The 16,342-nt window shown below is 44.6% G+C and overlaps 1 protein-coding gene across 1 annotated transcript in view; it reads left to right on the top strand.

The window, feature by feature from the left end:
• myt1b (myelin transcription factor 1b) overlaps window positions 1-16,342 on the top strand; it is a gene marked incomplete at both ends in the record, with an annotated part of 165,801 nt that overhangs the window by 115,462 nt on the left and 33,997 nt on the right. Inside the window, one exon of the mRNA XM_080468448.1 lies at window positions 13,494-13,600. Coding sequence (XP_080324574.1) covers window positions 13,494-13,600 — 107 coding nt within the window. The remainder of the gene's footprint in view (window positions 1-13,493; window positions 13,601-16,342) is intronic.

The following is a 16,342-nucleotide window of genomic DNA, read 5'->3' as shown; positions in this document are numbered from 1 at the left end:
TTCAATTTAGTTAAGTTAAGTTTAGTTCACTTCCGGTAGGAGGCCTCGGGGCAGACCTAGGACACACTGGAGAGACTATGTCTCTTGGCTGGCCTGGGGACGCCTTGGGGTTCCACCGGAAGACCTGGAGGACGTGTCTGGGACGAGGGAAGCCTGAGCATCACCTGCTTAGACTGCTGCCTCCGTGACCCGGCCCCGGATAAGTGGTGGACAATGGAGTTCAGTTTAGTACTTTACTTTACTTTACTTTACTTTACTTTACTTTACTTCACTTAAGTAGTTTACTTTGGTTTAGTTTAGGTTAGATTAGTTCAATTTAGTAATTTACTTTTGTTTACTTCAGTTTAGTAGATTACTTTAGTTTAGGTCATTTTAGTAGTTTAGTTCAGTTTAGTATTTTACTTTATTTTACATCAGTTTAGTAGTTTTCTTTAGTTAAGTTTGGTTTACTTTAGTTCAGTTTAGTACTTTACTTTTGTTCAGTTTAGTAGTTTACTTTAATTTACTTTACTTTAGTAGTTTACTATAGTTTAGTTTAATTTAGTTTAGTTCACTTCAGTTAAGTTTTGTTTAGTTCAGTTTAGTAATTTACTATAGTTTACTTTACTTTAGTTTAGTTCACTTCAGTTTAATTTAGTTTAGTTCAGTTTAGTAGTTTAGTTTAGTTTTGTTTCTATTATTTTAGTTCAGCTGAGCTCAGTTCAGTGGCTTTGTTTAATTTAGTTCAGTAGTTTAGAACAGTTTAGTTTAGCTTTGTTCACTTCACTTTTGTTCAGTAGTTTTAGTTTACTTTAATTTAGTTCAGCAGTGGACTTGACTTGACTTGACTTGACTATACTTTACTTTACTTTACTTTACATCAGTTAAGTTTAGTTTAGTTTAGTTTAGTTTAATCCAGTCTACTTTAGTGGTTACTGTGATTCAGACAGAGGGTGTAGTTTCCTTGAATTGCACAAACAATTCATCTAGTCACGTATACAGCAGTGTATTGTAATTTAGTTGATTAGTTTAGCTTTTTTTTTTGGTTTATTTCATTTATTTCAGTTCAATAGTTTCATTTAATTTAGTTGAGTTGAGTTTAGTTGCACAACTTGTCTGATAATGTATTCTTAAAGCTTAAAGGAGTTTATTTTAATGTATTGCAGTCTACTGTGATCAAATCTGGCTTCATTATTATTCGAGTCTCTGACAGATGGCCGTGGCAGATTCGTTGAATATGTTTAGTTTAGCTGCACAAACAATGTAAATAAGGATTTATTCAGAAATGTTGTTTTGTTCAGTTTACTTTAGTTTAATCCAGTTTGATAGAGTTTATTTTTCTCTACTATCGTCTGATAGTGTATTTATTGTTCGAACCACTCAGACAGATTGAAGTTTAGTTTACTTCACTTTACTTATTTTTACTCCTTTCATTGCACCCGTACCTGCAACATTGTGAAATTGGTTTTAACTCCATTTTGTCCAGATAGAATCCATCATATTAAATCATTGCAGTGTAATTCCACTCTGAAGGTCACTTGATTCGAGTCGAATTGTTTGTAGTTTTATCGCCCACATTAACGCACGAACACAATATAAAGACTCATTCCCTGGGAGGCCGGGAACTGCTCGATGATGTGTGGCACTCGCCAACAGACAACAGCTCCCCAAAAAAACCCACAACGATCACATCATTAAATGTGCATGAAATAAAATGAAGCGGAGAAGAAAAAAGCTCGTCGAATGTGTTGCGGTTGCTTTACCCCCCATTACATCTTGGAGAGATGGGGATGGGGGTAATGGGAGCAAGCAATGGGAGAGCTCATTATCTGGCAGACCATCTGCTATTGGGAGGGAGGAACTGTCTGTCTGTCCCAGACACACACTCTGTGAATAGACCTGCACTTCCACTGAAACGCTTCCTCTAACTCACCTAAATGAGTCGTACAGCTGGTCGCCTTGGTCACACGTCATGACATGAAGTTTTATTATTACAGTCAGTCAGAGGTGTAGCACAGCAGGATGGGTTAGTGTGTGTGTGTCTGCGTGTGGGTGTGGGTGTGGGGGGGGTGTTAAATATAAGTTTTTATGTGAAATATTAAAAGAAAGTGTGTGTGTGTGTGTGTGTGTGTGTGTGTGTGTGTGTGTGTGTGTGTGTGTGTGTGTGTGTGTGTGTGTGTGTGTGTGTGTGTGTGTGTGTGTGTGTGAGAAGTGCAGCAGATGCTCTTTGTTGCTCTCGGGTCATTGTTGTTGTTGAAAGCTGAGACTCTGCAGCCTGGACTCGCTCCAGCTCGCTGGGACGCTTCCTATTGGCTGAGCCGTCCTGTCAGTCACGGCCGGGCCCCGCCCCCTCCCTCCAGCCTGCAGCCGGGGTGGAGGGAGGGGGGGGGGGGGGGGGGCTGCTGGTGGAGGTTAAGCAGGAGGAGGGGGGAAGTTGAAGTAAAGTTTGAAGCAACTTTGCGGGACAGAAGCAAAGTTGTCTGCGGCCGCTGCGGGACTGAGAGGAGGAGACCGCAACCATGAAGCTGTGCCGCACTTTCCTGGGTTCGTATTCACGCGCTTCTGTTCACTTCAAGTAGGGAAAAAAAAACAACAACCTTCTAAAAGTGAAGTTTCTTTGTGTGTTTCGGCATCTGCGACATCCTGAATGTCCGTTGTTGTTTCGCTTTTAATCCGCGGCTTAGTTCTCGTGCGGTTGAGTCTGAGCGCGTTGGACGCTGGTTCGATCCCCGCTCCCGTCCGACATTTCTCACATCTGTGTCTTTGAGCACAAAACTATGGTTCAGGATTTAGTTTTAACTTGTCAAAAAAAAAAAAAAAAAAACAGCAACATACTTTTCTACCAGTTGAGTTGTTTTCACGGCAGAACAAAATAAAAGCGGTTTGTATGTCTGCTGAAACGAGCTGCGGGTAAAACTCCTCACAAGTTTACGCTTGTGAATAAACTTGTAAACTTGTGAACTTTACTCCAGACAGCCTACAAACGAAACTTTTTACCCCCGGGGTGGAATAGAAAGAGAAAAGTGTCCAGACAAAGGACTGTTGGTCCCCTCAGGGACCGTGTGGCCCCGGTTCCGTGGGGACAATGCCAAGCTGTGGGCTTATTAAAAAACTTTTTTTTGTTGTTAGTCTGTCGGCTTGTTCCATCTGTCGAGGGACTGCAGGGGCCTCCCCCGGTCCCAACCTCAGCGCCCAGTCAGCTGCTGCCCCCATGTAATATTTATACTGCTGCCTGCACAATATATCCACCAGGCAGACCTGGACCATCTGCATCTCAACACGAGAACAAGAGAGGAAAAGTTTGAGTCCTGAAGGAGCCTCAGCAAGACGCCCCACCACCACAAACAATCAAATCCAACCACGAACCACACAAAGTTTCAGTACTGATGGAGTAAAACGACTCAGGAACACTTCTTAGCTATTTTAAGTAGAGAAGAGAATTTTCTTCAACATGTCATTGCACGTTTATTTGTTTTATTATATAACTTTAGAAACATTTCGAAGATTCACTCGAAATTCTTAAAATGAATATAAAACAAACAAAAAAGAAACTTCGAGGATGTGTTGTTTTTTTTTCAGTTTAAGATTATACATTTTTATAACAATAGTTAACTGCATCTTTTTTAGCTAAATGATAAAGATCAAAGTAATTCAATAACTATTAAAAGGATTGATTACAAACTTTTCTAAGGTATTGTTGTAAAGCCGTTATGATAAATGCAAAAATATCTTGTTTATTCCGAATCTAATAGAAAGTCCTCACACACACTAAGGTAAATAAAAGGCAACAGATCTACTTGAAAAGTTAAACTGACAAACGCCAACACGCGAAAATACACTTTGTTTGTTGTAAACACTTATTGTCTTCACTCTGCTGTAAGAAGGGACTTTTTTCTGCTTTATTCAAAATGAAGTTAGTTAAAGTTCTCAGTCTCAGCCTCGGTTCAGTTTTTGAATAAAGTTTAGTCAAGATGTTTTACATGCATTAAATGTATTTTTTTTTAATATACTTTGTTTAACTTTTAACTCAAATTAAAACGGTGAAGGTACTTTGAACACGTGTGTTTTAATTAAAAGGTCAAAGTTATTGTAGGATAATTTAGAGGAATAAAATGAGTTTAGCCAATTTAACTTTAGTGGGAATAAAATAAGTTGATAACAAAAAATAGGCATAAATAGTTTTTAATGAACAAACAAATAAACAAACTGCTGTGGCGGCACTTATAATCAGATTTTCTTCATATTCAACTCATTAAAAACAGAATAACCATTGATTTTTGATCGTGTATAAAAACTTCTACAGATATTCTTCTTCGTTTAAATTAGGTCATAAAAGTTTGTTTTAATTCACAAAGTAAATAATCGCATTGGGAGCTCCTGCTTTAAGTGAAACTGTTGTAGATTTGATTATTTAAAAAAAAAAAAAACAGAAATAAGAAGAACAGAAGCTGTAACTTCCTCATTTCTTCACATTCCTTTTAAAGTAGTTATTAAACGATAATTTGATTAAAAAGTGGTGTGATATACATTTTCAAGTTTGCTCTCACCAATTATCTTTTATATTTGCTTTAAAAGATTCCGTCGTTTCTACGCTGCAGGAACGTGACCAGCTGCACTGTGATGCGGAACACATTTTCATGTTTATTATATCATAATAAGACTTCACAAAATCCAGGGAGGAATTACTTTGTTTTCCGTCAGTTTTTCCGCTGTAAAACTGGTGTCATTATATATGTATTGCCTAAAAGGAGTGTTTGCAGCAGTGGTGTGCTCAGGGTCAATCTCAGTCGGGCCTGCAGGGCCGGGCTTTGTTCCCTCTGAACTGTCTGTGGTGCTGAAAGCCTCGGCTGCACCGTGGAGCTGTCCGTGGTCCTAAAGCCTCACTGAGGACACCAATCACAGCCGTCCCAGTGCCTTTCAAAGAACTGCGCAGAGAAATCCACTTTCTATGATTTCTGTAACCTGCAGACACCCCCCACCCCACCCCCACCCCCCACCCCACTGGATCAGGGCCCGGGACTGCTCAAACCCACCGCCCCCCTCCTCATCCTCCTTCTTTTGTTTACTGGATGGCGTTGTTGTTGCTGCTTGTTGTGAACCTCGCTCCCTCCCTCTCTCGGCACCCACAGTCTGAAATCATACTGATGGCGGCGTGCACGGGCCGGTGATTGATTTCAGCTCCAATGCATAACAATAGGATTGCACAAAAAGAGCCTGCTGCAAAGAGATAAGAATTTAATAGAATTTCTGAAAGCTGAAGGTTGGGCTTTTTGAATATTCCCTGTACGAGCGTGGAGACAGCAGATAAAGGATGGCATTTGTGGGGACTATTCTCAAATGGCTTGTAATGAATGGTTGTCATTTCCACTAATGGTTTCAAAACAGCAAAGCAAAAAAAGAAAAAGCAGAGTGTGAGCAAAGATTTTGGGAGGGAGTCCAAGTTGCACTCTTTAAGACTGGCTTGTTTGTTGTTGTGAGCTGCTGCTGAGAAGTCAGTGAAGCCTTAAAAAAAAACTATCAACAAATCTGGAAGTGACAGTGATCTTCAAACTGGCTCCAGTCAGCCGGGTGGGGGTGACTCTGAGGTGAAGCCCCCCCCCCTGTAAGACATCATGTGTCAGTGAAGCCTCCTTCCCTCAGTGTAACGCAGACAAACTCCACACAGAGCAACTACATCGGTTCCAGGTGCTGGAGGAGAAGAGAACTCACTGCCACTAACCCCTGAATGAATATTTGGACGGTACCACTTTGGTGCGTTTGTGGGGGGGTGGGCGGGTGGGTGGGGGTTCGGGGTGCTCAGACTCTGTAGGATTACAGGAGCTCTTTATTGCATTTGTGGAACATCAAGAAGTTGTCAGGGGTTGAAATGTAGATATAAAAAATGAGCTGGGTGCAGGGCCTCGTTTCACTGAGCTTGGTGGGGGGGTGGGGGGGGGGGGCGCTCAGAGATGGATGCCCTTATTCCACACATTAATGTTCAGCGGCCATGGGGACGCTTGAAGACTTATTTTTCTATTATTTTGGAATCTGAGAAGTTTGAAGTTTGTTTTCATTTGATGGTTTAGGATGATGTGTGTCTTTCATAGAGAAATAAATGGGGGGGGGGGGGGGGGCACATATGCCCATTGAGTTAGTGTGTAGTAAAAGAAAAAGAGGGGTGGCGGAGGGAGGAGGAGGAAGAGGTGTGGGGGAGAGGAGGGTGTAAGGGGGGGGGGGGGGGAACCTCAAGCCCTGCCCATCTGATGCTGGAGGTTTTTACTACGGCTTCCGTGATGTCATGGCAAAGGGCGGAGGGAGGGGGAGGAGGAGGAGGACGGGGGTGGGGGTGATGGGGGGGTGGTACAATGGCTCATGAGGGAAAGGTAAGTCAATATTACGTTTTTTCTCCCTCCTCCTCCTCCTCCCCCTCCTCCCCTCCTCTCTCTCGCTGACAAAGGCAAATGAAGCCATGTTTTTTTTTTTTTTTTTTTTTTTTTTTTTGCTTACAAACAAGTAACATCTTAACGCCCTGGATACGGAGCCTGTGTGCGTGCAGCCGCCGCGGATGAGCTGCGTAAAAAGAGGAGGAGGAGGAGAGGCCGGCTCGGTGCAAGCGACGCTCCGCTCAGCCCTCACATCTGGACCTTAGTAACGGGATAGAGTCTTTTTTTTTTTACCTTCGAAACCACGGGATATTGTGTGTTAGTGGGTGTTTTTTTTTTTTTTTTTTTTTTTTTAATCCAACTACTTCCCTGACCTGCAACTCTCCAAACACAGCAAGGACGCGGCGTCAAACCCTCGCAGGAGAATATTGGACACAGGTAAACCAGGATTTAACGCTGTTTACGTGCACTTTGCGATCAGCAGATTACATTTGCAACGATTTATCTGGAGCAAGCCGCTCGTTTTTCACGCAAACTTTGACGCGTCCTTGTAGTATTTTACAGCATCTCGATTACAGATTAGTTTTAATCACATTTTGTTTTCTGTGCTACGGATGAGAACTTGTTTCATCCGTTTGGAGAGATAAAAGTGTCCGGGTTAGATTTATGTAGAGAATCGGGGAAAGGTGTGGATGCTGGGGCTGTTTTTCTTTTTTTTTTTTTTGATTTTCTTTTTTCTTTTTCTTTTTTTTACGCCTGTGTTTACACCGCTGCCGCGTAATAAGTAGGAATAAACCAAGTATGGCGCTTTTCTCCGGAGCTCCGTGATGCTGTGTTTACCCACTTTCTCCGCCTCTATTGGGAGAGTTGGCGTGCGGCTCCCCTCTGAAGTGCATCCTTCACTCTTGTCCTCTAGTTTCACCTTCTCTTATCACCGGGGAGTGAATGGGCTCCGGTTACTACACCCGCTCCACATTGACTCCTCCAGCGTGTGTGTGGAGTTCATCAGCTGGATGTGTGTTAGCGGGGGTTGGGCGTAGGAAGCGGGACGCGCTCTCCGGTGTGTTTTCACCGAGATAGTGAGGAGGACGCGCGGACAAACGGACGGACGGACGGATGGATGGATGGATGGAGTGTTTGGGGGAGGAGGGGGGAGGGAGGAGGGAGGGGTTGGCCATTTGATCCTCTGCAGCAAAAAACAGAGATGCTCTCTTCAAATGTCAGCCGCCTTTAGTAGTGCGCAGATTAAACAGAAGTGCGGAGAGGAGCGCTGGATATAAACACCGCGCGCGTCGCGCAGGCGGCTCCATTTCCCCTCACACCTCCAATTTATTTATTATATATTTCTTCTTTAACTATCTTATTTTGAAGCGCTCATCCTGTCGGGCCGCGGCGGAAAATGTGTGTGTTTCTCCTCCTCCTCTTCCTCCTCCTCTTCCTCTCCCTCACCACCGCACCTTCTTGCTTAGATGGCCACGTAACATTACGCACGCCGCGCGCGCGCGCACGTGTGCCTGCCTGCGTGCGTGGGTGTGCGTGTGTGTGTGTGTGGGTGTGTGTGTGTGTGTGTGCGTGTGTGTGTGTGGTTTGTCAAAGGCACCTGCGTCCTAAGATGGAGGAAAAAAAGAGAGATGAGGGATGGTGGTGATGATGATGATGATGATGATGATGATGGTGATACGGTGGAGTGTGTTATGTCACCTGCTCTGGAAGTTGTGGAGCCTCCAGAGCGAAGGTCCAGCTGCTGGTAGATCCACGAGGGGATCAAAACTAACTTTGACTCTGCCTTATTTTTTTTGTTGTTGTTGTTGATCTTTTTCCAGTCTGCTGGTTTAACGTGTCAGAAATGTTTGAACTCGGGATCAGATGCTTCCCTGGTTTCATTTTGGATCAGATGTGAATCCAAAGAAATTAAAAAAAACTGTTTGTTTTTAATTAAACGGGCTTGGATGATGTTTCTTTAACTTATACGAGACACTATTTGGCCACCTTAAAAAACTTTGTGGTGTTAATAAGACTTTTTATTAGTTTCTCAACAGTTTTACCCAAATCAAGGTTTGTCCCTTGTAATTCAGGTTATAATATGCACTTTGCTCATACTTTTCTACATTACAAAATCTTATTGTGAACAATTGTTGAGCTCCATCAAACACAAAACATTTAAAAAACATTTCAAAACTGGGCCATCTTCAAATACAACTTGCTACTATAGTGACACTAGTTTTTTTTTAATGATCCTATTTGTCCTTTTAGCAATAACATACAATACAAATATGTATTTTAACAACATCTCCACTTATTTATTTTTTTATTATCATCATCTCTCTTTTAATTTTGTAAGAAAGGACAAGGCACCCCCCTGTCCAGCACGTTTCTCCCGCTGACCCTCTCTGGCGCCCCCCAGAGGAGGCCTTGCTCCACACTTTGATTCACTTCCTCACTCTCACTGGCTTTTACACATTAAGTCAGTTAAAACAATAAAAATAAACGCTAATGTAACACTGACTTACTCTATAAACATGCTCATTTTAATAAAAAAAAAAAACCACACACATCAGCTTGATCAACTCAACAAGACAGGAAACATTCAAAGAATTGAACTTGTTTTTTTTTTTGTTTGGGCTATTTAATCAAATCCATTCATTAAATTGTGACTGTTTCTGGCTCCTGACTGTTAAGAGAAAAAATCAGTAAGAGTGTTGTTTCATAAAAAAAAAAAATATAGCCTCAGTGACTTTATTCAGAGAGCACTTATTGAAGCAAAATATGCTTCATGGTAGGAAAAAATCGGATAAAGAGCAACTGCAGGATAAAATACATGAAAGTGAGAGATTAAAGAATGAAAATGATGAGGGCGGAATTATGAACTGGACCATAAGTTGTGAGATCAAGTCAAATCGGGATGTGCATTCGGATAAAAGTGCGTTTTTAGGCGGGACTTTATCTTATCTATATGAATGGAGCGTATTGTAACCCCCGCTGAGCTGAAGATTTAACGCATCCACAGGCAGAGATGATAAAAAGCACCTATTGTTTTTCTTCTGTTTACTTTTCCTGTGAAATGTAGCCTAGTTTCAGGGGATTACAGAATTAGGTTATTGGTGCCTTATGCTGCCAGTGGTGGAGGCCGCAACGGCAGCGCTCTGATATGAAGTTACTCCTCTCTCTCTCTGTGTGTGTGTGTGTGTGTGTGTGTGTGTGTGTGTGTGTGTGTGTGTGTGTGTGTGTGTGTGTGTGTGTGTGTGTGTGTGTGTGTGTGTGTGTGTGTGCGCGCGCGATTCTTTCATTTCCTTTTAGTCACTGTGATTGGAGGAAACCTCTCTATTTATGAAGGCCTGAATAGCCGACGGTGAGGAGAGCAGGTGCCGGAGGAGGGAGGGAGGGGAGAGCAATAAACATGTTGGAGGAGCAGCTGGGGCCAAATTGCACCCGTGTCATTCAAAGCCTATCAGAAATCTAAAGCAATACAAGCAAGAAAGGTCAGGGTCAGCCGGGGCTTTCAACGCCGAGTAGGCATTTCACAGGGAAATAATGAATTTCATGCTTTCTGCACTCAAAGAGAAATAAATGAATAAGTAAATAATGGGAATTAATTAAAAAGTAATGTGTAAATATCTTGGCGAGCTCGCCTGCGTTCCAAACATTTTCTGAGCGTCGGACTCTGAGCCGATCGCCCGCCGTACGCTTGTGTTTTCGCTGAGGAGGTCAGGGCTGGTTACCATGGCACCACCTCCTCCTCCTCTACACCCCCCCCCCCCCCACCCCGCGCCTGTACACGCCCATCCCACCTCCGATAAGAGCGTGCATCTGCCACCACGTCCCCCTGCCTCTTTTCAAGTAGTTTGATTTGACCTTCAGGTGTGCGCGCGTGTGTGTGTGTGTGTGTGTGTGTGTGTGTGTGTGTGTGTGTGTGTGTGTGTGTGTGTGTGTGTGTGTGTGTGTGTGTGTGTGTGTGTGTGTGTGTGTGTGTGTGTGTGTGTGTGTTCTTTAGACACAAAGAACAAGCTGTTTTGGTGAGCAGACGTCCTGCTTTCTGTAACTTTTGCTTCCTGTGTGTCTTCTGCCCCGGCTCGCTGTAATCACACTAAGTTGTGCTCTAAATCCTGCTTAACAGGAGCTCGGGTGTACAGCTGGGCTGCAGCCCCCCCCCCGGCCCCTGTGCGTACATTAATACTGTTACAGACAGTTCACCCTGGTATTTAATCTAACTATGGATTTAGGACTCTTTGCTCCATTGTCCCAGTACAGTAAGCTGTCCTCTAATGGTATTACTAAAGTTTTGCTTTCTGGTAAAAGGTTTGTGTGTGTGTGTGTGTGTGTGTGTGTGTGTGTGTGTGTGTGTGTGTGTGTGTGTGTGTGTGTGTGTGTGTGTGTGCGTGCGTGCGTGCGTGCGTGCGTGCGTGCGTGCGTGCGTGCGTGCGTGCGTGCGTGCGTGCGTGCGTGCGTGCGCGTGTGTGTGTGCCCGTGTGTTAATATCGAGGTCAAAAGTATTGATTCGTTTTGCCGCTTTCATTCCAGAAAATAGGAAGCATCCAGATTATCTGAGCTTTGATAAAAGCAGAAAGGAGGAGTGTTTTGACGGTGAAAAACAGGATGGGGGCGTCCAGGTGGGCGTGAGCAGCGTCGTTCAGGACCGTCTCGGGGAAAGTTTAGCGGGCGCACAAGGGCAGCCCGGGTCAGAGAATCAGCGGGTTCAGGCCCAGCCGGCTCAGGAGGGCACGGCGTGAGCGGCAGACGCTGACACACGGCCCCAGGCTCGCTTCCTTAATAGAGCGCCCGCGTATATTTGGCATTTAAAGGCTCTCATGTCCTCGTCCTCCCGAACCCAACAATGCAGGAGGGATGCTCACTTCACTTCACTTCAAAAGAGCGGCACCGGAGAAAAGAGGCCGGAGCGAGCAGGGGAGGAGGAATGGGTGAGATAGCTGAGACAGAGATGCAGACCAACAGTATTGCTGCTGTAATCACTTTTTCTCTGGGGGGGGGGGGGGGTGAAACTTGATAAACAAGCATTTTGTAAAGAGTGCTGGCTCGAGCTTTGTGGAGGTTTGCATGTCCTGGGTGAAGCAGGGTGGGGAGGAGGAGGGCAGGGCCGGCTGCTTCGGGACCCCTCGGTTGGGGCCTTTGTTGTCTCGCTGTGCCCACCATGTTGAGCGTTCGCCTCGGGGGGCTTCAGGCTCGGGACAGACGAGGAGCACGGGGTTTTTTTTGTTTTTTTTTTCTCCCTACGCCGTCTGAAAACTGCTGCGAAACCCAAAAAGAAGTGACTGCTCCTTTTAATGTGACATTATTGTAATTCAAATACTTTGATTCAGCAGAGAACTGCTGCACTCAGCTTCCTCCCTCCACCGTTCTGCTTCTCCTGCTGGTGACAACTGAGCAAAAATCATTCGATTGTTATGTGAAACATTGAGACTGGTGCTGCTGCTGGTTCGATTCCCTCCGTCTCTACAGTGTGAAACTAATATTTTACATCAACCTGAAATTTATCCACGTTAGAGAATTTTCAAGCTACAAACTGTTTATTGAGTTATTTTATCTCTTTCTCTCACACATAGATAGATGGATGGATGGATGGATGGATGGATGGATGGATGGATGGATGGATGGATGGATGGATAGATAGATAGATAGATAGATAGATAGATAGATAGATAGATAGATAGATAGATAGATAGATAGATAGATAGATAGATAGATAGATAGATAGATAGATAGATAGATAGATAGATAGATAGATAGAACTTTCAAGGATTTTTTTTATTTAGATTGCTGCCTGCCAGTTTAAAAAAAGAGAGAAAAATTTTATTGGAAAATATTTTAATAATCTGAGATAAGTTAATGTTTGGTTTTCATTACATAAAAAAAGAATAAACATTTAATCTTCTGATGATATTGTTGAACAGCATGTGTAGGACCACACTGTGTGTGTGTGTGTGTGTGTGTGTGTGTGTGTGTGTGTGTGTGTGTGTGTGTGTGTGTGTGTGTGTGTGTGTGTGTGTGTGTGTGTGTGTGTGTGTGTGTGTGTGTGTGTGTGTGTGTGTGTGTGTGTGTGTGAGATCTCAAGCAGTGTTTGATAATAACTGTGAACGATGCTCGGTCTCGTGAGCTCGAGTGTTTGAAGCGTCACCGGTTGAAAAGTTCAGCCTCGAGCATTCATGGAGAAATCCTCCGCACTCCGGGTGAACTACAAACCGCATTTCAGGGCGGCCTGCGTTCAGGACGGCCTGCGTTCAGGGCGGCCTGCGTTCAGGGCGAGCTGCGTTCAGGGCGAGCTGTGTTCAGGGTAGACTGATTGGGTTGAGTTGTATGAGGGCTGCAGTTGGTGCGAGCTGTGTTCACGGCTGCTTTCACAGCGAGTTGTGTTTAAGCCGGGCTGAGCTTAAGGTGGGCTATCTTCAGGACTCCGTTTAGGGCTGCTGTCAGTGTGTGTGTGTGTGTGTGTGTGTGTGTGTGTGTGTGTGTGTGTGTGTGTGTGTGTGTGTGTGTGTGTGTGTGTGTGTGTGTGTGTGTGTGTGTGTGTGTGTGTGTGTGTGCTCTCACACCTGCACTCCTGGTGTGAAAAAGCAGCGAGGAGGATCTGGAGCAGGTTCATACCATTTCTGCCGGGCCGTCATCAGAAAGATGAAGTGAGGAGCTATTACCTTGATGAAAAAAAATAAGATGGAGGGAGGGAGGGGGGGGGGAGGGGGGAAGTAAAAATAGGGTTGATTTATGTATGATTCATTATTTACTGACCATTCTGAGCCCCCTCCTCCCTCATGCATAGACCCCCTCCATGAAAAGCTCCATAAAAATGCACAAATTTGATTGATTCTAATAGCAGACTGACAGGGACCCCAGCTGGGGCACTTTGTGTGTGTGTGTGTGTGTGTGTGTGTGTGTGTGTGTGTGTGTGTGTGTGTGTGTGTGTGTGTGTGTGTGTGTGTGTGTGTGTGTGTGCGTGTGTGTGTGCACGCTCTCATCTCTTAGTTAATAAAGGAGTGCCTCGGTCCGACCTCCTCTGGAAGTAGCATCCTCCCCCTCCCCCTCCCCCCTTTTTGTCCCACTGCTGATTTTATCTGACATCTCTCTTGTTTTTTTTTTCTTCTCCCCTTTTCCCCCAAAATGTCCCCCCCTTTTGTCCCCGTCCTTCCCTCTTCTCCCCTGCAGAAAATGAGTTTCGAGGCGAGCTGGTGAACCAGCGGTGGACACGAGGCGAGAGGACCAGCAGCCGCTGTCAGGCCTCCCAGAGACTGCAGAGCCGTCGACCAATCACGGTGAGTGACAACCCCCCCCCCCCCCCCCCAAACCCCCCCCCCCACACACACACACACACATACACACTGATCCCCCCCCTTTCCTCCCTCTGCACTCACTCACCACACCCTCCAACCTGATTCTGCTTCCTGGGCATTTTCCCCCGATCCCTAACTCAGCGGGGGCAGTAAGACAGGGTGGAGGCAGGAGGGGGATGAAAAGCAGTGTGTGTGTGTGTGGATGGGGGGGGGGGGGGGGGTACACATGAATCAAACAGCACACGGAGCCCCCGCCCGGCTCGGGTCTGCTCGGTTTAGTTAAGCTCAGCGTGGCTCAGCGCAGCATTTTCCTGCTGCTGACTTCACTTCACTCAGTTTTTTTTTACAATACAAAAAAAGAGAAACTCTAAAAGGACGTCCTTGAGCTGCTCATCCTTTTTTTTTTTTTTTTTCTTTTTTTCTTTTTGGCCATGATATTCCACCACCTCGTCTCTTTTTGCCCTCTGAGCTTTCTCACAAACTTCTGCCTCAGATTTGAGGATGTGTCACCATTACTTCATTTCTTCTCATTGTTGCTCGACAAAGAGCTGGAAGGACGGAGGGGGTTTGACGGAGAGGCGAGCTGGGGGCGGGGTGTTGTCCCCTGGGCCCAGTAAAAGTAGTCCCCCCCCCCCCCCCCCCAATAGCTCAGGTTCATTTGAAGAGAGGAATTTTATTGATCTGCTTTGATTTCTGCTGCGGAGAGGAGGATCGACATCATGTGAAGCATTTCCTTTCCATAGGGCTGTTTAATGCAGCTCTTAAATAATATAACAAGTAAATTCATTTAAAAAACATAATCCCACTCACGTAAATATTTTGGACTGTATCACAAAAATATATATTTTTTTCTTTTTTTTAAACTTATTTCTATATAGCCAGATTACATTTTGTGCTTTTAAAGTTATTTTTCCACAGTTAAAATAAATAAATAAATGATTAAATAAATGGATGGATGGATGGATGGATGGATGGATGGATGCACAATTAGATAGATAGATAGATGGTAGAAAGAAAGAAAGAAAGAAAGAAAGAAAGAAAGAAAGAAAGAAAGAAAGAAAGAAAGAAAGAAAGAAAGAAAGAAAGAAAGAAAGAAAGAAAGAACCATTACCTTCATACGTTCAGAACATTTTTGATATTCAAAAAAATATATTTTTTCTCTTTTAAATTTTTCTTTAATTATTAATTCTTTGAATTATGTATTTTCATGCCGTTTTTCTCTGTTTGCAGTAAAAAAAAGATTTGTTCGTCTCATCTGATTTTAAAAAACTGGGTTAAATAAGGTAATCCAGAGTAATCTGCTGAAGATTCTGCCCTAAATTTAGGTTGACTTTTCAGGAGTTTGATATTTGTAATGCAAACAGTGAGCTGAAAACCACCTCCATCTTATTTCTACCTAAAAGCTGAAGAGCGAAACAACAGGATGAAAGTAAATAATGACCTATTTTTCATATTTCGCACCAAATGTGCAAAAATAATGTCTATTTTACACTCATGTAAGCATCCATGACAGAAACTCTAATCGAGCGCGGAGTCATTCCTGTTTGTTGTTGGTGGAAAACATTCTGCGTTTATCTGTGTGACTCTTGTGTATTTAAGTGATTTTAAATAGCACATTCAAAATATAGATATATCTCTAGTAAAAATGCTGCTTTGCTACGTGCTTTAGTAAACTGGTCACTCTGCGACACCTGAGGCCTTGTGAGTCTTCACCAGTATTGATCTGTCAGGTGGTTGCAGGTGTGATGGCGGCGCCACAGTGACTGATACGATCTGACAACTTCTCGTTTCATGTTTTTAGATTCGCCGAAAAACTGAGACGATGAGACAATGTTCAGTGATGAACTCTGAAATCTCATCAAGGGGATAAATGGCAAACCTCTGACAACACACACACGCTCACTCACTCACTCGCTCGCTCACTCGCTCACTCACTCACTCACACGCTCACTCACTCACTCACTCACTCGCTCACTCACTCGCTCACTCACTCCTCCATCTGACCCCCCTGCCCCTCCCACCGGTACCCTGACTCCTCCCACCTGACCTCCCAGCTTCTCCAATCTGACTCCCCTAGTTCCTCCTTCTGACCACCCATCTTCTCCCACCTGACCCCTAGCTCCTCCCACCCGACCCCCCCCCCCCCCCCCCCCCCCCCCCCCCCCCAGCTCCTCCCACCTGACTCCCCCAGCTCTTGTAAACGTGAGGCTGAATAAAAGGGCGGCGGTTTATGTGCGAGGGGTGGGGGGGGTTTGGAGTGACCTTCTCTGTGAAGTCGTCGCCCCCAGCCAGCCGTCAGCACGCGGAGCAGAACAGAGCGGGGGTCTTCCTGCACCCACAAGCTGCACACAAAGGACATAATTGATAATGTACAACACAGCCTGTAGGGATGAGCCGCGTCTTCCTCCTCCTCCTCCTCCTTTTTCTTCCTCCTCTGCTGCTGCTGCACACCACATTTCACACTTGTTAACCCCCCCCCCCCCCCGACACACACACACACACACACACACACACACACACACACACACACACACACACACACACACACACACACACACACACACACACACACACACGCTACCTCCTCCTCCTCCTTTTCTCTGACATTTCTGCTGCTGTGTAAGCCCACCTACATACATCGTTCAAGGAGTCCAATTAAAAGACAGCAAGGTAAAGGACAAGTTTTGAACATACTTTAAAAAGGACTCTTTGAAAGAGATGATG

Source organism: Lipophrys pholis (genome assembly GCF_963383615.2).
Source record: "Lipophrys pholis genome assembly, chromosome: 8".
In the NCBI taxonomy this organism is placed as follows: Eukaryota; Metazoa; Chordata; class Actinopteri; order Blenniiformes; family Blenniidae; genus Lipophrys; species Lipophrys pholis.
This window is presented reverse-complemented; position numbering and strand designations above follow the sequence as displayed.